The 24,703-nt window shown below is 37.3% G+C and overlaps 1 protein-coding gene across 5 annotated transcripts in view; it reads right to left on the bottom strand.

Annotated features, from left to right (window-relative positions):
- Positions 1-24,703, bottom strand: part of LOC118824208 (TOG array regulator of axonemal microtubules protein 1) — an 85,333-nt gene that overhangs the window by 5,808 nt on the left and 54,822 nt on the right. For all 5 annotated transcript variants that reach the window (XM_036594212.1, XM_036594214.1, XM_036594213.1 and 2 more), the window contains 7 exons: positions 19,160-19,265; positions 8,839-9,074; positions 7,951-8,109; positions 7,680-7,806; positions 7,405-7,517; positions 7,141-7,312; positions 1,722-1,941 (listed from right to left, as the gene is read on the bottom strand). In XM_036594212.1, coding sequence (XP_036450105.1) covers positions 1,722-1,941; positions 7,141-7,312; positions 7,405-7,517; positions 7,680-7,806; positions 7,951-8,109; positions 8,839-9,074; positions 19,160-19,265 — 1,133 coding nt within the window. The remainder of the gene's footprint in view (positions 1-1,721; positions 1,942-7,140; positions 7,313-7,404; positions 7,518-7,679; positions 7,807-7,950; positions 8,110-8,838; positions 9,075-19,159; positions 19,266-24,703) is intronic.

Genomic DNA, 24,703 nt, shown 5'->3' on the forward strand with positions numbered 1-24,703 from the left:
AGGTAAACAGACCCAGGATCATTTATACGGTTCTACTCAGGATAAAGTCTGTCCGTGATCTACAGCAGCGCTGACTTATTAAAGCGAGCAGATGCGAGAGCTCGCGTGATTATACCGTGTTAAAGGCTCGAGCTGGGCACGCAGCGCAGTTTTCAGCTGCTTTCACACTGAACGCTGAATGAATGAAAACTCGCCGGGTGGAGCTTCAGTGAGGAGCACAGCCGAAAACGGAGCCCACCACGGCAGACCCGCAGGGCCGTGTTTCCAATTTTGCGCGATGCACTTCGGTCAGTCGTTTCAGCGCGGCCATTAGGAGAGCAGCAGGCGGGTCTGGCGGTTCTTCTCGTCACCTGATAGCTCGGATTTATCAGAGAACGCGGCCCACTTGGCGAGCGCTGTGCAATGCTGAGAATGATCCATCACCCATATAACACCAAATCTGTGGGGATCCTGACCACTGATGCATGCAGAGAAAGAGATGGACTACAATCTGTAATTGTAGAACTACAAAGTGCACCTATATGGTAATTTGACCTGATGAAATGGAAATTGACTGATGATGCAAAGAGGTGTACTTAATCAAGCAGCCTTTCAGCATACAATGTTACAAAATTTTTACATGTCACCGTTCAATTAAGCATTTCACATGATCCAATCGCCTGAAACAACCACTACATTAGGATACTGGCAATGGCTGGATCTTCCATCAGAGCAACCTGGTTGAGCATAGGGCCCTGTGTGATGGAGGGCCTTTAGTGTATTGGGGTAAACACTAAAAACATACTTAGGCAGGAAGTGTGTTATACTCACAAGTATTTTGCAACTTGTTAAACAGCATAGCCCAGATTGATCACAGATCTACTAAGTCAAAATGGGGAAAAGTATTTTCAAAGTGCTAATTTAAGAGAATAAAATTTGACATTTTATTTGGTCATCATATTATAGGTAATCAAAGTCCTGACACTCTGCATCATTCTTGAACGTGCAAGGTAGTCCTTTTGACGATTCCCAAGACCTTCCTTACTTTCTTAGCCCTCCAATCACTGCTTACGATCTGTTGCTATCTGTCCTCACCAACCTGTTTTCTGCTCATTTCCAAGGCCAAAAGTTTCCAAGCTTTGCAAATTTGATACTTGATCCTCTTTTATAACAATCACTCAATAGTCTCTGTCAAAATGTCAAAGCATTGTCTATTTACTAAAAACATCACAGAACTCCAAAATGTTTTTATGTCCACCATGGCAATTTGTTTCAGCCCAAAATGACTGACAGTAAATTTTTGAGCTGGTCTTGTTTTTGCAAAAATTTTTGTGTATACCTGTCCTATTTTATGCTTCATTCTTTTGCCTTGTCCATCTGGACTTGCATCCGTTATTTCATACATTGCAAAAATATGTAAAAACAGATTATGTAACATAATTGTTTTTGCCATACAGTGACAGTACTGCTAATTATGCTTTATTTGTATTTATCAAAGCACCACCTGTTTTGATGTTAGTGCTGCAATCAAATGATATATATATATATATATATATATATATATATATATATATATATATACACACACATATACATACATACACACACACACACACACACACACACAGCAGGCATTTTCAAATTGCATCAATAAATAATAGTACAAAAACATAATACAAAGGAAAATCATTTATTTGACCTCAGCAACAAGTGACATATTTTAAAGAGACAAAGGAACTCACCGATGTTACTGATGAGAGCTTGAATGGCACCTGTTGCAGCCATGTAAACTGCATCATTCTTGGAGTTGAGGTGATTGTCCACTATAGCTGGCACAAGGATGTAAACCACTTGGGCCAAGTTGTCTCTGAGCAATGGGATTATCTTCTGTAAGGCCTCCAAGGCATACAGGTTAACCTTGTTATTTGACTCCTGCAGTCGTGATTTAAGGGCATCAAATATCTGTTGCAAAGGAAGAGAGACCTAGAGTGAGCAAGATGTGTCCAAGTAAGTTAACCAAGTTCTTTTTGAGTAATTTCTTGAGTTGTCTGACCAACAGCTGCTTATATTGCTTAAATGGTTTGTTATTTATTGTAGCTGCCTGGCTATGGAAGCTTATCAGTATCTAAATTAAAATGAAATTGTAATATATGTAAAATAACAATGTATTTTTATGTCTGCATATTTAGATTTTCCACTCATACATGTAAAGTTAAGCTCAAAATTCATATAAGTACTGATTTTAATTTGCCATTTAGTATACCATTATTGACATTTCATTTACAAAGAGATTTTAGAAGCTTTATGAGTAGCTTTATTTAAATTAAAATGTATTTCCAGACCTGCATATGTCTAAAATGCTAATGCAATAATTGTGTCAAAATGATGATTAAAATATAATTTATCTTATTTATCTTAAATGCATTTCACTCCCTAATAATGCATTTAAATTGCATTATCAAAGAGAACATCAAGCTAGAAAATGGCAAATTCAATGCATGTGGGACACAGTGCTTCTCCTCTTTGCAGTTACATATTCTCACCTACTGCACTCAATTTGTGTAAAAGTCTTTGACAGGTTGGGAATACCATGAAAGTGATAGTCTAGTCAAACTCATTTTCAATCATCCTATCAGGTCAGGGCCAACAGTATGCTCAGCAGAAAAGACTTCATCTAAAAACATGGCAGCCTTAGAGTTTATGGCTACTCTTATGCTAGCAGATGAGGCGAAGAAGAAAAATATAGCCACTTGTGATGCTTAATGTCTATATACATGACCCCATGAGAAAGTGTTTAGTTGAACGTGTGGCCAAGTTCTGTGGTTTATCAATCTGGTTGATAAGAATGAGGCTTCCTTTTCACCAGCATGTTTTTCAAATTTTCCAGTCCACCTTACAGAGCGTCTGAATGTTGCAGCAGCAACGTTTAAGGTGGAACAGGAAAAAAAGCTAACTTCAGCCTTTATAAACTGAGAACAGTGGGTGAAAGTGAAGCTGGACACAGAGATTCCAGTTGATGCAATGCAGGGATATCTTTTACAACATGAGCATCAGATGTGGATATATTGCTCTGCCATCAGCTCAGCTGCCAATGTACTGCATGAATTTGAGGACTGCAGAATTAAGCTAGATAGCTAACGCTACATTGTGCTCACTATGTCACACACATATACTAGTGATTTTTAAAATATTAATTTTTAAAAAGCAAAGCAGGACATTAGAGACCCCCTAGCTGAATTCAGTTAGAATATGACAGGGTACCAACATGGTACAGTGGCTGATACCACTATGACAAGGCGGTTATGTGATTTACACGTCTAAGTGTACTGTTACAATTACAGCAAATTTTATGAGTACATTTTTTGTAACAGATAAAGTGGAACACAGCAACATCTCTGATGTTCACTTTGTAAGTTAGAAAATTGCCCACAAACCTTGATTAATCTCTATCTCCTGCATCTATTGCCTATGGTTGGCTAGCAAAAACAATGTTAATGCAAACAGGACGGGTGCTGTTTCCCATTTACATTTGAATTTTGCCATCTTACTAGCTTGGGGTTCTCTTTGTTAAAGCAATTTAAATGCATTACTAGTGAGTAAAAATGCATATAAAATTGCATAAAGCATCTAAATCATTGTGTAAATTAAATGTCAATACTAACATACAAAATGGCAAATAAAATCACAGTACTGAAATTGAGCTCAACATTGCACAAATGTGTGCGAAATTTAAAGGCAAATATACAAATACATTACCATTTTACATTTTAATTTTAATTTTGACACATATGCTTTCATACCTGATTACATGATTCAGAAATCTCTGTGCCTTCTTGCATTAGCTACTCACACTTATCCCTGATATTTTACATGAAAGCAGAATGTTTTGTACACTACAACACTGCTTTGGACAACATGTGAAAATGGACACTTTTCTACTGTAAAACTTGATGAACTTTTAAAAGAATGTTTTTTCACCATGTTAATGGTTCCAAAGCACATTAGATGCTGAGTTCTGATTAATGCAGAGTCATGTAGCACTGTTGGATGTTCCACCAAAATAAGTTAGAGAGCACTTTTAGAAACTACTTTTCTTCATCTTTCCTGAATATTTGACTGATGCATATTTTATGATTATTACATCATACATATGTGCACTCACCAAGACAAATTCTTTGTATGTACAAAATGCTTGCCAAAATAAAGTAATTCTGATTAGTTTCCTTCCATCATTCCACATGAGTATATATACACATGTATATCATAACTACCTACCTACATACCTATCCATCCATCCATCCATCTATTTATCATTGTAAAATATTAAAATCCTTTTCCTTGAGACTTTACTGTGATATATATATATATATATATATATATATATTTTTTTTTTTTTGATACTGACACTGTAGTCTCTATGTTCTTGGTTCTGAGTGTAGCATGCTTTGCTGTTTTTAATTCATAAACTTATCAGAACGTTTTGAGCAAAGTGAGATCTGCATCTGCATGCGGCAGCATGTTTAGAAGGACAAATAGTAAATTTATGGCTGACTGCTAAAGACACGTCTCGCAACCCCCATTGGCCCCCCCTTTGGCAACCTGGTGCAGAAGTGGGGAGGGGGGTGGCTCACCTCAGAACAGACCTACTTTGACCCAGAGGTCTGAAGACTTTCTTTTTCTTTTGACTAACAGTTTAAAGGCAACGTAATGGAACGTCATGCCACCCCTTTATAAAAATCCTGAAGAGACCTTTGGACATCATTGAAGTAAATTTTGGGATACTGATAAATTGTGACTTTTGAAAATTCCTTTCCCTCTCTCTCACACCCATACATCTCACCTTCCCCCACAAAGAGAGACATCTAACCTAAAACAAAGGCCAAAGATGGCCCACCAATTAACTCTGGGTGAGGGGACTGTTGAGACCTCACGAATCCCTGAGCAGACCCTTTGGTGTGGCCAGATACTCTTAAGTGCATTCCTTCAGTATCATAAATTTGGGGTCTGTGCAGAGGCTAGGCTCTTGGGAGCCCTGCTTTCTGGCAAATTATTCACAATGTGATCTTTAATCAAGTATCAATCAAATGCCTTTCCTTTATCAAACTGTGAAGAACACCTCTGTTACTGTTAACACGTTGCCTTGTCAGACGTGAATTGATTAATCCCTGTCGAAGGGAATTAATACCAAACTTTCTACACTATACTCTTTTATATTCTAGTAGTTATTTTGATTCTTGAATTGTAACCCTTCTTCACTGATCTAGGTTATTGTATTGTTCTTTGATCATTCACAACTGTTAATTTCACCCATTATATAATTTTTCTTTTGTTTGAGAAACAACCCATATGTTTCAGGACCACCGTTAATCTTATATATCTGCTTTTCTTGCAAGTCTTCTTGTAGTGTTATTAGAAGTAGGATTCTAAAGTGTGTAGCTTGTGTGACTATGTATAATCATAGAGTTTCTGCCAACATATCTACAGAATTATTGATGATTACGTACTCAATTATTTTACTCTGAATTATTATGTAACCGTTCGTGTAAGCATTGTTTAGAAATAGTAGTGTGACGTATAACCTTGAAATTGTCTTAACAATTTAATTCTTTTGTCTATGTAGTTCCTACTTCTTATATGACTAGAATGGTTAAGGATTCAACTAATTGTATGTAACCATATTATGGTATACGTTTAGGTATAATAATCTGTAAGCTCCATAGCCATTTGTAATAGTCACTATGGAAACAATAATGTTTTATGTTTGTGAAATTGCATGCTTCTAAGTTTCTTTTACTTAAGTGTAACCACACCCAGAATCTCCAAAGGATTATGTGACACTTGAGCAGCATTCAAAGAAATTACATATTCATTATATGTAACAAAGCAACCAAAACCTTTTCCCCGCCTTAGCTCTGCCCCTCAAAGTTCTTTCTTTAAAGCCGGCAAGAAAGAGTAACAGTCAGGAGAACAAGAAGAAGAAACAGAAAGACAGGGAAAGTTGGCCCTGAAGGGAGCGAGACAGCCAACATGTAACCTTAATGAAACTCCAAGCAAAGAAGCCCGCTCTCCTCGTTCTGCAGATCTTAAACGTTAGTTGTTTGTCTTGTGTCTTAATCCGTTTTGTTTCATTTACTCAGTAATCTTGAAGTGATGTAATTGTAAGGTTAAGACTATTGAAGAGCTGCATCTAGCTGCGTTTGTTTTTCAAGTTTCGTTAATCCATTTTGAAAGTCTAATTGCCAATGATAGGCCGCTCAGAACCTAGTTTTAGAACGGAAACAGAGGTAAAACAGTGCTGACTGAAATCCACATCAAGAGCCTGCTCCGACCACTGCCTGTCTCCATCGCCAAGAAGAAGATCTGTGTTCCTCACCAGAGAGGCCGCCAAGCATTGCAAGAAGCCTGCTTGCCAGTGGGGCCCAGTCCAAATCATCAACCTGCAGACCCGTCCTAGCCTGTGTGAGCAGCGGGCTCCTCTTTCTCAACATGGCACGCGCATCAACCCGGCTCTGAGGCATCCAGCAGCTTTGACCTTTGACCTGCGGACCCTGCTCCAGCCCATGCCAGCAGCGGCCTCTCTTCCCCTCAACGCGACACGCGCATCACCGCAGCTCTGAGGCATCCAGGTCGTAGATTCACTTGCACTGCCCTTTTGTGGTCTCAGTCTCACTGTGATTTTGCTTTTCTTTATTGACACTTAAGGCCAGCTTTACACTAGTGTTAGGGTTGTTCTGCTGGCTGCTCAAAAGCCACAAAATTTGGAAAATCAGCTAATCTTAGTACTTTTGTTCAGTATATTCAATATCTCTGGTTTCTTTCCACAACTAGTAATCCAATATTTAGTGCCTATATACCTTTGTAATCTATTGCTTTGTGTTTATATACCTCTATCAATAAATAACCCTCTGTCACGGTGTGCATATGAAAAACTTCAATTCGGTTCTGTTCCCTGGACCATGGTCAAGCCCTCACTTGAATTTAAATATTGAATTTAAAAAATACCCGTGTCTGCAAAAATAACCCAAAAAAAGATGTCTGCAAAGTCCTTGGGTGAACGAATTCTAAGTGCCTGAATTTTGATATTTCTTCTAATGTGTTGACATTTACATTGACATCGTAGGTCTGAAAGCTGCTAAATGCACTAAAAATCAAATGAGTTACCGGGAACATGTTGCCCAGGATCATATAGGGGTTATCCTCACAGTCAGTGACCAACTGATCAATGCCCTTGATGCGTTCCCTGAAGTCTTTTGAACTCAGCAGGACTGCAAGCTGCTTGATGTACTCTGTCTTGTCTGCAATGCTGTGGGTCTGTGCTTTTCCACCGTCTTTACTGAAATACACAACAGTAAAAGCTCTTTTACAGAGCCTGAGCAGACAATTTATATAATGCATTTAAAATTAAAAGACCAAAATCACAAAGACCTGAGGGTAAGTTGAGGTTCACGAGCGTGAGAGGAGACGCGCACCAGTCCAACACTAGGGATGGAGTGTCTGCCTCGAGCTGAAGGAGTATCATGAGGCATCTCACCCAGACCCTGAAATCACATAAACATCAGTCTCTGACTGTTGTGATGATTCTCAAAATAATAATGCAAACTTCATTACACACACAGAACAAGTCAGTAAATGAGAACTCTGATCCTAACAAAAAATACTTGGCATTATCATGCATTCAAATAGATGTGCTGTACTGTCACCTTGGTTTTCAGTGTGAGGACAGTGTCCCTGATGGCTGCCAGGTCTTTGTCAGGGATGTACTTTGCCACCATTTTATCAAAGTCATGATGAGACAACAATAACAGCAGCATCTGCCGACCAAAGTATCTAAGAGAAATAATGAAAACACAAAAGTTTAGTTCAACTGAGACTGTGTTGAGAAAACTTAACAGTGATTCAGTATTAGCTGGGTAATTTAAACTGTAACATTTTTTTGTGATCTGAAATTGAAGTAATAAGGGTAGTGCAAACCTGGTCTCTTGGGAAGAGTCCTGTGCCAGTTTGGCTATAGCAGGCAAGATTCGGTCTGTGAGATCTTTGGTCCCAGACAGTAAGCGCCCAGCACCAATCTTTTCTACCAGAGTAGCCAAGTGCTGAGAAGTGCACTTTCTTACTACTGGATTCAAGTGACTTTTGATGAAGAAAACAGAAAAAGTAACAGACTTTATTTATGGCATTCATAATTAAATGGAGAACTCATCCATTCAAATGATACAGTACTTTCTAATTCTGTAAAAAACACTATACAGTCCTAAGTAAATGACATACTTTGTTGATTTTCTAAGCAAAAATATGTTATCAAATCTTGTACAGGGAAAAAACCTAAATGGAAAAATGGCATTACACAATTTATATTTATTAGCTTTAATACAGAGTTTAATATATTGGGGAAAAAAAACAAAATATAAAATGTGCCATAACCTTTGCACAGGCCATAATTTATGTATTATTTTTTTAAATATGTTAAATTAACCAACTATACAGTGACTGTGCAAAAATCTGTGTACTTACTTTCACATAGAAAATGACCAGAACAAGTAATTTGACCAAGGGTGCCCAAACCTTTGCATACAACTGTATATAGCTATGGTCGAAAAAAGTATCCTGTGCTATTTAATAATTTTTCTCTGTTTTTTCGACAAAGCTGTCCTTATACGTGGATGCAGTGTTTAATGCAGTTTTACAATGTTAACCTACTATATAACAAGTACTTTATGATGCACTGCCCATATACATGACCATCTCTCACACTACTGTGTCAGAGGATAAATGCAGAAAAGACTTTGAGCCAAAAATATTTTTAAACAAGTTATTATATGACTTCCTGTGACTGCTGCCTCTAGCTGGAAGCTAACTGACCCAAGTCCTCCAGTGAGAAGGGCACTCATGCCACGGGTAGGTGTGCAGTTCTGCACCATGCTGTCCAGTGCTGCATCCACATCCTGCCTGATAAAGGCATTGGATTCTCCTGCTTTGTGTAAGAGTGCCTTGGTTGTAGCTTCCAACTCCTGGTCCATTCCCTTCTGCAGACAAGAGTACAACTCTCCCAAAGTCACTACTGCCATGCGTGACACTCCAGAGCGCAGGTTTCGCACCTTTTTGACAAAAGAAAACAAACAAAAAGAAAACAGATGTGCTCCAACAATTTAGCTTATTCCAAACATTACAATTACAATCTTTGCATGAACTTTGTATTTGCTAGTTAGTAAGCTCAATGCCAAACGGCATTCTATTGGTAATGCTCTTCTATGGAGATTACACAGCTGTGTGCGCAAAATTAATTGCTTCAGGATCATTTTCTGGGGTTTGATTCTATATTCAAAGAGAAGACTCTCATTGGTCCACTCCATCAGGGCTGTTCCACTCAGTCACACCCCCATCAGGGTTAGGGTCGGGGTCAATGTCGTCATTGTATTGCTGTATATAACTCAAAAATGGCTCCACTGGACCATAGCACTGTGAGACTATACAGTGACAACTAAAGTTTCCTGAACTGTCAAGGAAATACAGATTTGTTTACTTGGTCTCTTTAAAGTAGCTTAATTTGCTAATTAAGTGTCTGGATACTTTAGACATTGATATTTAGTGTGTAATGATGACAAAGTACTTACTTCCTATACTTGCTAAGTGGCTGACAGACACACTAGCAAACAAACTTCTATGTATCATACTACAATTAGAATAACAGTTTAAAATCAAATATGAAAGTTGTTTTTGAATAATAAATTTCAAGTGCTATAATAACTGACTAACTTTATTGAAGGATCTGCATATACTTTTAAGCAGTCACATCATTCAACGTACATGCTGATGACAAATAAGAATTTAAAGGTGTTATATAGATATTTATGAGTCAGTAGATTATTCAGGTTTTTATTAATAATCTTAAAACAGAATCTTTAAGCTGGGTCATCCGGGACCGCCAAACTGCATGTACACACTCAAGGGGGATGAGTCCATGTTGGTGCATGCTCAGGGAGTAGAGGGAAGACCCTTACAGCTGTGCCACAGACAAGGAGATCTAGTTCAGCAATTCTCTCATTCTTTGCACATGCCCACGAGAATGCACGCATGCATACACACAAACACACACACCCTCATTGTGACACACATAAACATCCACATGAACATTCCCACACACTCATTAATGTAATTTATCTATCTTATTAATTCCATATTCCATAAACGTCCTGTTAAGCACATTGTGATAGTTATTGTTATCATTGGTGTCACTGTATTGCCATCATTGCCAGTGTTTCTGTTATTCATGTGCTGTTATTAGGGGTCCAAGCACCTTTAGGTGCATGGAACCCTATTGCTTTTGCTAGGATTTTTCTTCTTCTTCTTCTTTTTAGGGTACAGTTTTCATCCTATCTTCATGTTTCTGGTGTCAAAAAATTCAGCATAGCCAGAACCTCAATAATTACTGAACATATTTTAAATTTTTTAAACAATATGGCTGCCATATGCTAATTAATCCTTCTGGAACAATCAATTCTTATTTAATTAAAAAGCTGTAACTCAGCAACTTGACAGGCTTATTCCTAAGGAGACTCTGAGGAAGCTTATCAATTTTTGTGTGCACAGGTCATTAAGGGGTGCTGTCAATGCTACATAGCTTTTTCTCAGCATCCGTACATCCGATTAAGTTGAAACTTTGCAAATAGCATCTATTACAAACACTGTAAGTGAATCTTTAAGGACACGTGGATATATTGAAATTTATGGCCGCCATCAGCCAATAAGCTTTCAGCAGCCCTTTGAGAGGCTTACCATTGGCCAATCATCATGATACTTGACACCTGTCTCTATCTCACCACCTTCTAACAACCTGTGAAGTTTCAAAATATATGGCCACTGCGGGGCGCTATTAATGAAAATCAAGCATATCTTGTACAGATTTTGATTTCTGGTCAAACAACTTAGATGACCTCATGCAGTGCAGTGTTCCAAACAATTTTGTCATTATAAGTGTACTAAAAAGGTGCATAGTTTTTTTCAATCGTTAATTGTTTGAAAATAGCACTTTTCGAACTAGTCTGTGGAATTTGAAGCTAACTTCTCAATCCTGGTCTAGAAATCTCTCTAGGTAAATAATTATCCAGCACATTTTCATTTTTTTGCTCATTGTGGTCTCCCTCCATCACTGAATCATTGTGGTCATGGCATTGCTAGCTTAAATTGATATAGCTCATCAGTCATTGGTCCAAATCACCTTAAAAAGTGTCTATGAATTGAGACTCTGATGTGGCTTGCGAAATTTGATCCTGATTGGCCCATAGGGGGCGATTTAGCACTCAAAAATACCTAAAATCTTTAAAAATGTTATTACAACGATACTACAAAGTCTACAGATAAATAAGAGGTGCCCTTTGATTCAGTTCAATCATCTGAATAACTTTGTAATTACATGTTATGTCATAAATTGCGCTCCTTCTCTAGTATTTTGAATTATTCATTTAAAGACTACAGCTTATTATCCCAAGGTCAAAAGGTCAATCTGAACAAAACTCACTCATCTTTGATAAAGGTCCCTGATCAATTTTCATAACATGTGGAGACCGTTGGGCCAATTCTGACCCTCTTTCACTGAGGTCCTTTATGCTAAAAGGGCCCTTATGAGTGCATTGGGTCTCTTTATGCCATGCTTATCAAAGCCTTTAAAATAGAGAAACAAAATACTTTGAAAACACTACTAAGACACTACTAAGACAGAAATTTTACCATTACTCATGTATTTTTGACATCATGTTGATAATCTTTCGCATGTTCTACAAACCTTTGTAGATCAGTAAAGTGAAATGTAAACATACGTTAGGTTTAAAGCCCCCTGCTCATTGTTCATGACAATCGAAGGCCTGTTGATTAACTCAGACTTCTTTTCAGCCTCTCTGCCTAGAAGGCCCAAACTGCATTAGGCCTTATTAGGCCTATTTGGCTCAAAGTGCACGAGAGCTTCTTGTGCTTATGCATGCTTGGACCCACTCATTGTCGCTTGCAGCTATACAGCTATATTTATTATTTATTTCCTATTGTGGATTGTGGAGAAGACACCGTAGTCATCCAAAGACCAAACTTGGAGGGTAGATATAGAATCCCCCCCACTACTCAGGAAACTGAAACGACCCCAGTTGGCCTGATGGTGGCGCTATAGAACATTTTACGTTTTGGCTCATATCTCCTGAACCGCGGGGCCTACAATCGAAATTCTTGCTTTTACATAATGCTTGCTTTATTCTACATAAACGCTCCACTGCATGTATTTTGCTTCGCCCCCATATTTTCCATCATAATTGGCAAAATATGTGACATCTACATTTTTCTACTAGTCTGAGGTTTTTCAAGATATCAACATGTTCAGGGAAGTCTGGAGGTCAAGAATTATCAAAAAAAATTAAATATTTTTAAACAATATAGCTGCCACGCGCCAATTAAGATCCTCTGGGTTTGGCTTAATTCACATAAATGGCTACAGATCGAGATTGCTTTGGCCAATTCTCATCAAAGGTATCAGTATGATTCTGTGGAAGCCCACCAAGTTTGATACCAATTACTCAATAGGGGGCGATACCAAAAATCTGTTTCTCAGCAACCGCTTGGCCAATTGAGCTGAAACTTTGCATGCTATATCCATTGCCTAATATATATGTGATCTATTACGGACAACTCAATCATTCTACAAATATGGCTGCCAATGGCCAATAAGCTTTCAACAGGCATTTGGAGGGCTTAGCATTGGCCAATCATTACAAAAATTCTCTCATGTGTCCACATAGGCAATCTCTAATAGCCTATAAAGTTTGACCTCAATTGGCCATGAGGTGGCGCTATAGAGCATAAACAAGAATAAGTCCTACAAATTTTATCACAGATCAAAATAAATCAATTCATATCATTGCTTACACTGATAATGACATTATCAAATACAAGTCTTTTAAAATTCTGTAAAGTTTTTCCTTGATTGATCAATGTTTGAAAACTGAGCTTTTCAAACTAGTCTGTGGATTTTAAGACAATTGTTTCAATGTTGGTCTTAAACAATCTGTGGAGTCTGTAGGTAAATAATTATCAAAAAAACCTTGACTTTATTGCAAGACCGGCAATGAGACACCAATGTATCTGTTCAGCCTAGCCTTTTCTGACTTCGATATATATAGATTCTTTAGTTTTTATGTGATTGTGACAAATCTTGGTAAACATGTACATTATTTTCTGAGGAAACATGCAAAGTTTCATTTAAATTGTCCCCTACAATACTTAATCTACTGCCCTGCGATGGACTGGCGACCTGTCCAGGGTGTATCCTGCCTTCCGCCCAATGACAGCTGGGATTGGCTCCAGCACCCCACCGCGACCCAGAAGGATAAGCGGTTTAGATGATGTATGTATGTAATACTTAATCTAGGGCATAATTATTAAAATGTCATTATTTTCTTCTATGATTGAAATAAAGAAAAGATAATGGTTTCAAATTACACATCTCATTAACATCTAAAACATTGCAATTATATGTATGTTCCAAAATTGCACAGAAAATGTGAATATTTGACTTAAACCGAGGTTGGCCACATAATCAGTAACGGTAATATCTTTTCTGCCCAGCAGAGGAAGCATCAGCTTTAAATGCAAATTATGACTTCAAACATACTTATGGTCGTAGTCTTTGCAATATCTATCTTGTGGCAAAGGAAGTTTCCGAATTTTATGTACTCCACCAAGCCAAGCAATTTTGCATATACAAGTCTGTTAAAAACTCTATTGTTTTTCTGTAAATCATCAGAGTTTGAAAATGAAAATGTTTTTGCATCATCTCAAACTTGGTCTCAAAACAACCATCAAAGTCTCAAGATCAATAATTATTTAAAAAATCTTGTCTTTTAAGCACAATGTTATTGCAAGTTATGGAATAATCAGTTCAGTCTGGCCTATTCTGAAACAGGGGACCACAAATTTGTCTGTTATGCTCTGATTGTGACCAAAATCGATTTGTATATTGATAATCAGTTGAGGAAACGTATGACATTTGGCTTGATTCTGCTTATGTTAGCTCTTACAATTTTCAATTTACTGCAAAAAATCAAAAATGTAATTGTTCTTGTCTAAGAATAAAAACAATGAAAACATGACAATTGTTTCAAATTATGCATCTTAATGAGAATTATCACTTTGCAAATATGTGTAGGTTGTACTGTACAGGAAATCCTATAATTTGATTTCAGCAAATTTTGGTCAGAGCAACAAGTGTTGTATTTTTCTCTGGCCACCAGAGGGAGCCAAATCAGTAACTGCATGTGTCATTGTTGACATATACATGGAAAGCTTTACTGTATGTCTTTAAGCAAACAGCATTTCTGAATGTTATTGAAAATATCATGACTTTTAAGCACAGTGTGGCTAAAGATTTGAATAAATTTATGTGAATTGGCTTATTCTGCTATAAAAGGCTAAAAATGCATCAATAACTGATTATAACCAAATTTGACACAAATATACAAAATGACAAACTGACCGTGTATCATGATTTCATTTGGAATTATACTACTCAATAGTCACAGTAATTGCAAGGTGGGAACTAATTCCCAAAATGGTGCTTGGTTCCTTATTGCTCCATACCAATAAACTGTCTCAAAAAACAGCCTTTGAAGATTAAGGTCATGGGTTTGATTCCCTGTCACAGATGTTGGATGGTGCTGTAGCAACTGTTCTGAACACACACCTAATTATCTTAATCTTAAGGAAGGGTCTTTGTTAAAAATCCAACGATTTGCCATCTATGACCAGAGACATGAAATTTGTTTATGCTGCTACTTTTCCTAAAATGGTGCATGGTTCCTTGATGCTTCCTTTCAATACATTGTTTCAAAAATTGCAGCTGTGCCACAAATGTCTTGTGGCTCATCATGAAAGCCTCTGCCTTTGAACTCTACGGTCATGGGTTCGAATCCCTGTCATGGATGTTAAACTGATTTGCGTAGATTATAGCAGATATAATCACCTTAATCATAAGAAAATGAGATCCTTCTTAAAAATCTAAACATCTGCTGCATTCTATGACTAGAGGCCACTACTTTAATCCTCAATGTCTTCCTGGTGCTTGGACCCCGCAGATTGCCGCTTGCGGCTATATTTTATGTATTGTTATAGTAATTACTATGAACTATTGTGTAATCATTGTGTGACTACTATAGTTGATAATAATTAGCTGTAGTGCGAGATGACGTTATTATGATGACGATGTCCGTTACAGTAAAATATGATTAAAGTAAATAATTAAATACCTTTAAAATCATTCCAACTAATTTTATCATTCTCTGCTGTTTTTTGACATTTGACCTGACAGCAATCATTTTATAGCCTAGTAATCCTAGCCTATGTTTGAGCTTTCACTTCCTATTTATTAGGCTTTCAAAATGAATGACTACTTTTTTATTTTTTAATCATGTGCAGTTTGTCGTGCTTGCTTCTATAGTAATTATAGTAATTACTATAACAATATATAAAATATAGCCGCAAGCGGCAATCTGCGGGGTCCAAGCACCAGGAATAATATTTTCTTTCCACGCCGTAAGTTTACTATCTGGTGAGTCTGTGGATTTTAAAAGATATTAATTATTAATATTGTAGATATTAACTGTTTTCCAAAAGGGATTTTGTACTAGTATACTTTCCAAAACAAATAAAGAAGGAATACTCCAGAGCTGACATTGATAAGCTGCAATAAAACTTTTAAGTTGTCGAAATTAAAAAAAAAAATGTTTTGGGGAGAGATATCAAATTTTTTCCTCAAAAGAATATCGTCATCAGATGTAAAGACATCTTTAATTTGCATTATCCCTTTTTGAGTCCAAAGCTTAAAGCCTGTATCAGATACTCCTGGTATGAATAACTTATTTCTCCAAATTAGGCTGTAATGAGAGAACTGAAATGATTTCTTCACATTTCTTCACTTCAGCCATATCACTGTGATATTTCTCACTATAAGATTAGAGATTGATTTCTTTAAGTTTTGAGGGGTTGGCTGAACACAAAAAGGAAGGGAGGGGGTTACCATCAGGGAAAATCACACTGCCTAGTAATACAATCTTAAATTGAGAAGTTTCAATCCCCCTCTATCAAAGAGATAGACGCAGTCTGGGATGCCTATTGTTCCAAATAAAATTGCTAACCAATTTCTGTAATCCTAAAAAGAAACCAGGAGGAGGCAGCCTATTCTGAAAAAGATAGCAGTTTGGGGAAAATACTCATTTTGTTTATATTAATTCTTCTAATCAGGGAGATTGAGTGTTGTCATTCTATTAAGGGATTTTTCAATATGTTCATCTTCCATGTTAGAGTAAGCAACTTACTGTAAATTTGGTAGTATTTTTACTCTTAAACAAATAAAATAATTTACTGTGTTAAATTTGCAATCCTGCTGTGGTGGGCTCTTCCTTTCTTCTGACTTAAGTAACAGAATAGAGGATTTCGAATTATTTACTCTGCACCCCGAGAGTTCGATACAATTGTTGGTTTCCAGATATATTGGTATAGAATTGCTTACATTTTTTAGAAAAATGATCATATCATCAGCATAAAGAGCCACCCGATGCTCTGGTCCTCCGATGTGTATACCTTGAAGTCCTGTGTTCTCACTGCTATTGCCAAAGGTTCTACAGCAATTATGAAAAGATGGGGTGATATTGAGCAGCCTTGTCCACAACCTCTACTAATTTGAAAAGGTTTAGAAATCCTATTAGTTTTATTACTAATCCTATTATTATTTTTGTTTATGGTTCGTTATACAAAAGTGTTATCCTTTTACAAAATATTTTCCCAAATCCAAATTTCTTCAGAACTTCAAAAAGATATACCCATTCTGCTCTATCGAAGGCTTTTTCAGCATCTAGAGATAAAGGGCAGTATCTAATAACTCTGATATTGATATTAAAAATTCCTCTTACATTGTGAGACCCTTGATGACCAGCAATAAAATCATTCTGGTAATTTTTTCATTATAGTAGGTAACACATTTTCTAATCTATTCGCTAAAATTTTACTAGGTGTTTTTAAATCTGAGTTTAGAAGGTCAATGGGTCTCATATCTACACTATATTGCCAAAAGTATTCACTCACCCATCCAAATCATTGAATTCAGGTGTTCTAATCACTTCCATGGCCACAGGTGTATAAAACCAAGCACCTAGGCATGCAGACTGCTTCTACAAACATTTGTGAAAGAATGGGTCGCTCTCAGGAGCTCAATGAATTCCAGCGTGGTACCATGATAGGATGCCACCTGTGCAACAAGTCCAGTCATGAAACTTCCTCACTACTAAATATTCCACAGTCAACTGTCAGTGGTATTATAAGTGGTAGGCCACATAAAATGACAGCGGGGTCAGCGGATGCTGAGGCGCATAGTGCGCAGAGGTCGCCAACTTTCTGCAGAGTCAATTGCCACAGACCTCCAAACTTCATGCGTCCTTCAGATTAGCTCAATAACAGTGTACAGAGAGCTTCATGGAATGGATTTCTATGGCTGAGCAGCTGCATCCAAGCCTTATATGACCAAGCGCAATGCAAAGCGTCGAATGCAGAGGTGTAAAGCACGCCGCCACTGGTCTCCAGAGCAGTGGAGACGTGTTCTCTGGAGTGACGAATCATCTTCTCTGTCTGGCAACCCGATGGACGAGTCTGGGTTTGGCGGTTGCCAGGAGAACGGTACTTGTCCGACTGCAATGTGCCAAGTCTAAAGTTTGGTGGAGGGGGGATTATGGAGTGGAGTTGGGCTTGGCCCCTTAGTACCAGTGAGAGGAACTCTTAATGCTTCAGCATACCAAGAGATTTTGGACAATTTCATGCTCCCAACTTTGTGGGAACAGTTTGGGGATGGCCCCTTCCTGTTCCAACATGACTGCGCACAAGTGCACAAAGCAAGGTCCATAAAGACGTGGATGAGCGAGTTTCGTGTGGAAGAACTTGACTGCACAGAGTCCTTACCTCAACCCGATAGAACACCTTTGGGATGAATTAGAGCGGAGACTGCGAGCCAGGCCTTCTCGTCCAACATCGGTGTCTGACCTCACAAATGTGCTTCTGGAAGAATGGTCAAAAATTCCCATAAACACACTCCTAAACCTTGTGGAAAGCCTTCCCAGACGAGTTGAAGCTGTTATAGCTGCAAAGGGTGGGCCAACATCATATTAAACCCTATAGATTAAGAATGGGATGTCACTCAAGTTTATATGTGTAGGCAGATGAGCGAATACTTTTGGCAATATAGTGTATCAATGGGTTTCCCAGGGTTTGGCAAAAGTGTGATAAGTGCTCCCCTGCAGGTAGTTGGAAGAATTCCATTTTTTAAAGATTCTAAAAAGAAATCCTTAATAGCTGGTCTCAGCTTTAATTTGAACTTCTTATAAAAATCTACAGGCAACCCATCGGGCCCTGCTGCTTTTCCATATTTCATTTTCTCCAGTACATCCATAATCTGCATAGTTATCTCAGCCTCTAAAGGCTGTTTATCTTCCTCAAAGATTTGGGGGATATTAAAACCATCTAAAAATGTTTTATATCCTATATAACATAACAGTTTATTATATCTATTTCTTGATTTCTTTCAGTATTGTACAGTTTTTCATGGAACTTTTCACACATTTATTTTAACTGGTCCCCATTATCATTTTTAAGGGCAGTGAAAGATCTTTGAGATTGGAGTTTCTTAATACGCCAGGCCAATATTTTTCCAGGTTTCTGGTCAAACAAAGATTGATTGAGTTTTAATAAGCTAGCAGCCCCTTCCAAGGCAGACGTTTCATTATATTGATCCCACAATACAAAAATCTCTCAATGGAGTCTGGGCTTTGGACAGAAAACAACAGAGAATATGGCCTCACTGTGAAACAAAGTAAATCAATCTAAATAAAATAGGAAAACCAATGCCAACCTAAAAAAAAACAAGATAAAAGAGAATACTATAGATATAAGAGATATAGAAAAAGGGAAGTATAGAGTAAAGAAATGCATTTTCAGTTCAAAGGAGATGGACAAGCAATTACAAATGCATTGGGGTGAAACAAATGACACTGATATGCAAGTTATGTAGTCATTGAAGTGAGAAACTGATGTGTGTGCCCACATACGGGCCTTTTGGGTTTAAGAGGTTTAGTTACAGGGAAGTCACAAGAAGGTAGTGATTCACCTCTTGAATGAGAATCAAGCAGACATCATGGAGCCTGCTAATAAGCACATCAGAATGATACTGTGCTAAACCACGTAGAAAACCCAGGCCCTCAATTTTCTTCTCCCTGTATGAAGAGATCAGACAAACACAGATACACTGAATAGGTAGAAGGTTATTGTAACTGAAATTTAGTAATGAAAAGACAAGGAAAGACTGTACTAAATGTAATCTTGAAGTACACAGAAAAATCAAAGTTATAAATTACTAAACACTTCTAGTTGACAGGTAAAATCAAGTTTTTTGTTTTGGGTTCATAATACCAAAGTCCCTTTTAACCCCTTTTCTAAAACAAAGACAAAAAATGAGAGGTACATGATGATTAGACAGTACAAAACATCATGTTACTATTAAAAAAAATTACATGGAACAGCAACACGTGCTCTAACTTCTATATGATGAGGCTATAAAGTTTTTAATGCCACATTTGTCATGGCACGCTTAATAACTTGTCAGACATAGCAACAGCAACCAAGGGGGTAAGAGGACAGCTGATTTGTTTGACATGTTGTACCCATATAAAAGCTAGAAAGCTAGCTATACCTGTACAGCTACTGAAAAATGTCAAATGGATGGCTATAAACTAGTGCTGTAAGTCTGCTCTTTTTCTGAGTATTGCACCCAACTTGAGTTTCTGGGAAAGCAGCATGGATTCGGGAAGGTGTTTTAGTAAGGGGTGCTTTTTATATATATATATATAAAACTGACACATTGAACCACTGCAAAATCTTTGGATGAACTTGAACATCGCAAATGAGCTAAGCAGTGACCAATCAGATTATTGATATGGGCCACAGTAACCGACTGTGTCACACCCTCAGTTACACAGTGAGATTTAATGTTGGAACCCACAATGAGCAGGAGATATAATGGTTGACAAAATGTTACTATTACGTTGGATTATTTTTTTAAGTTAAAAAACAATATTAGACTGCGTTGGAGCTCGATTTTCTTCTCTTTGCATGAAGAGATCAGACGAACACAAATACACTAGAAAAGCAAAAGGTTATTGTAATTGAAACAGAACTAGCCTATAACTCCGCATAGACATTCCCTCTTTGAACCTCAACCTGCGAGTGTTTGAGGATGCACCCGCAAAGTGGCCAGCTGTTTTCGGCTCACTGTAATGAAATACGGAGTTAAGCAAAGCAGGGCTACTGCAGATTTTGAAAAAAGAACTCCACTCTGAAACAAGCACACAAGGGTCTTTACTACACTCAAATTATTGTAAAGTTCAGAATGTTTTCTTATTATAATTATTATTATTATTAGCAGTTGCAATCCCAAAATCGGGGGTGCAGCAGCACCCCCACTTCCCATGTCCCTGCGATGCACGATGTATTGAACAGATGAAAATGATATTAACATTAACTATAAAATAAAACATTAAGTATAATAGCTAAAATACCTCACAGCACTTTTACTTTTGATAATTAAGTATATTTATTTGAACCAAGGTCTTTTTATTGTTTTTAGACAATAAAAAAATGCATATAAAAAAAAGAAACATGAGAAACAAAAACCCTCCCAACAACGCTGCACCACAAAGGGTCATTCAACCAGTATACACTCATATATACACATAAACATACATATAAACACACATATAAAAACAAGGAATTATATAATACAGTGAAAAAAGTGACACATTAAAGTCAATGAAATAAACAAACAAACAAATAAATACATTTTTTCAGAGGGAAATTTCAAAAATGTGAAATATCGATTGAGTCCATGTTTTCTACCTGTGTCAAGACAGGTTGCCAGGTCTTACAGAATTTATGATCACAACCAGTCACAGCGTAAAGAATTTTTTCTAGACTCACGTAATGCATTAAATCCCTAATCCAGTATTTAAAGGTGGGTGGGAACTCATCCTTTCAGTAGAACAAGTTCCTCTTCCCACGGTTGTTTCAATAAAGTTAGAGGCTTCAAATTATATGAATTAAGCAGAGAGTACACCACACCAATGTATTTCTTAGACTGTGGGCTGGTTTTCAATATAGTATCTAAAAAGGAGTGAGGCGGTAATGATGGAAATTGCGAACAGCTTGATATAAAACTACGAAGCTGTAGGTATCTAAAAATTGTGATTGAGGAATATTAAAATGTGTTCTAAGTTGTTCAAAAGATAAAATATCCCCAACAAACAGGTCTTTAACTATTCTGATTCCTTTTTCAACCCAACATTTGAAGACACTATCGGCAACAGACGGGATAAACATATTTTTTGTTATTAGGCTGTAAACAGAAAATTCGTTAAGTGAAAAAGCCCTCCTAAACTGTGACCAAATCTTAAAGGAATGTTTTACATTGGATTGAAGGAATAAGTAGACACGGGCTCAGACAGAGGCATCCTTGAGCAGAGTAGCGTGTGCACTGAGGTATGGCTACAGGATGCACTTTCCATTGATAACCACTTGGGAATAATCTGATCATTAGGAATATTAATCCAATAGAGTAAAGCCCTAATATTAGAGGCCCAATAATAATATTGAAAATTTGGCAAGGATAGTCCACCATGCTGACGACGTCGTTGTAGTGCATCTTTGCGGGGGTTTTTATTACTCCAGAGAAAACCAGATATCAATTTGTTTAAATAAATAAAAAATGATTGTCAGAAAAATGAGGAGACATTGAAACGAGTATAAAAATCTAGACAATACATTCATTTTAAAAGGTATTAACTCTACTCCCTAAAGATAAAGGAAGTAAATTCCAACGTTCAAGATCTTTCCTGAGACATGCTATAAGTGGGGGAAAATTAGCTTCATAAAGGTTTTTAAACTTGTGTAATCCCAACCCCTAAGTATTTGAATTTTTCTGTGTTTATCTTAAATGGGAAGGAACTATAAGTAATCTTCTGAGAAGCTGCATTAATGGGTACAAGCTCACTTTTTTCCAAATTAACTTTATAGATAGATTAACTTTATATAGATATTACGCTAAAAGTCTCCAAAAAATTAAGTAGTTTAGGCAGACTAACAAGGGGATCAGTTAAATATAGGAGCATGTTGTCAGTGTATAAAGAGCTCCCCCTCTGTATACCCATAATAGAGGTCTCATCACGCAACGCTGTTGCTAGTGGTTCAATCATTATGGCAAATAAAGTGGTGATAAGGGGCAGCACTGTCTAGTTCCACGATGTTATGAAAAAAAAGGGGACAGATTATTATTCATACAGACTGCTGCTTAAGGAAATGAGTAGAGTAGAGAACTTTGATCCAACTAATGAATTTTGGGCCAAATCCGTATCGTTTTAATGTATAAAAAAGATAATCCCACTCCACCCGATCAAATGCTTTCTCTGTATTAAGTGATATTACTATCTCCGGAATATCGGATGGAGTGGGATCGTAGAGGATATTGAGAAGCCGACGTATGTTAAAAAAGGAGCACCATTTTAATAAATCCTGTTTGATCATCAGATATTATGGAGGGTAAAACTGTCTCTAGTCTGCCAGCCAACATCTTAGCAAGTATCTTGCTATCCACATTTAAGAGTGAAATGGGGTGGTAAGAGCCACACTCTAAAGGATTTTTATCTTTTTTAGGAATGAGAGATATGACTGCTTGACACATAGTTGGAGGTAAAGAGCCAGAAATAAATTATTTTTCGAACACAGAAATCAAGACAGGGGCTAGATCCTTTTCTTAAAAAATTCACTCGGAAACCCATCTGGTCCTGGGGCCTTTCCGTTTTGCATTGATTTCACTGCGGAGATAAACTCTTCAGTAGTAAATGTTATCGAGTTCCGCTGCAGCCGTCATATCTATAAGTGAGATATTTAACTTATTGAAAAAATCCTCAAACAAAGACTCGTTCTTACGTGACTCTGAATTATATAGTTTAGAGTAGAACTTATGAAAACATTGATTAATCTGTAAATATTCCGTATGTTTAACACCTAAATCATCATTTATTTGAGATATACATCGATCAACAGTCTTCTGCCGTAACTGATACGCCAAAATCTTACCAGTCTTATCACCATGCTCATAAGTCCTATGCTGTGTCTTATTCATGAGAGTTTCGATATGTTTAGTAAGTAAAAGATTGTATTCTGTTTGAAATGTTAATCTTTGTTTATATAGTTGAGGCGATGGTGACCCAGCTATCTACTTTTAAGCTGTCATTTGTTAGATTCTCAAGACGCTGCATCCGAGCTTTCCTCATCTGAGCACTGTACAATATAATTTGCCCTCTTAAATGTGCCTTCATTGATTCCCATATGACTGACGCGGACATTCCAGGCGTTATTGTATCGTAGAAAGGTGGCTATTTCATTTGACACAAAGATAACAAAGGTCTCATCCGAGAGCAGTAGTGTGTTCAGACGCCAGGGGTGGTAGTTATCACGTTTAGTTGGTAGGGGCAACATAGGGTCATGAGCAATGGGGCATGATCAGAAATTACTACTGCGTGATATTCAGTCACTTACTAAAGGAAGAAGTTTCCTGTCTAAGAAAAAAATAGTCCATATGTGAGTATGTCTTGTGAACCTGTGGGGAAAGAACAGAGTAGCTCCTAGATAAAGGGTTCCAAAATCACCAAACATCAGATATTCCATATGTGTCAAGAAATAATTTATTGTATGAGCTGATTTAGTTTGAGTCATGGTGTTAGATGAACTACGATCTAGAGATGGTGATAGTACACAGTTTATATCTCCTCCCCAGATAAGATGGTATGAATCTATGTTTGGTAGACGGGAAAGGAAATTAGTAAAAAATGTGCAGTCATCCCAATTTGGCGCATACACATTGGCTGGAATGACTGGCATATTGTATAATCTACCTGTAACTATGACATACTGACCTGCAGAGTCTGCATCAACCTGTGGCATAATGAAAGGAATATTCTTGTTAATAAGAATTGCAGTTCCTCTAGATTTAGAGTGAAAGTTAGAGTGAAATGATTGGCCTATCCAGCCTCCTCTCAATCTAAAATGATCAAATGTACGCAAGTGAGTTTCCTGAAGGAAGGCGATTCCCACCTTAAGTAGCTTCAGATGTGAAAGCACTTTGCTACGTTTAACTGAATGATTCAGAGACTTAACATTCCAACTTGCAAACGTTACCTGACAACCTGCAGACAGATTAAGCGGCCATGCTTTTGCAATTTAAAGTAATAAAAGATATTAGAATACAGTTAAGTACCTTGACATAGGACATAGATTAAACAAAAAACAAAAAAAAACAAAATTAACTTCTGGTGCAGCAAAAACCCAACCTTTGTCACCTAAAAGAACAGGGTGACCCAACGACCCCATAAGAAAATATCCACACATTAAGTGCTTGTACTGGTGAGGCCTAGACGAACAGGCTGCTCTGCTATACATATTAAATTGAGCTGCACCTTTAGCAAAACTTGGATACAAAAAACAAAAAAGCTATTAATTGTCCAATGTAGACACCGGGGCAGAGTACATACAATAAAGTAAGCAATCTAAATTGTAAACATTTGTTCTTTCTTGATAACACAACTGAAGGTTCTTAGAAGGT

Source organism: Colossoma macropomum, unplaced genomic scaffold (assembly GCF_904425465.1).
Source record: "Colossoma macropomum unplaced genomic scaffold, Colossoma_macropomum, whole genome shotgun sequence".
NCBI lineage: Eukaryota > Metazoa > Chordata > Actinopteri > Characiformes > Serrasalmidae > Colossoma > Colossoma macropomum.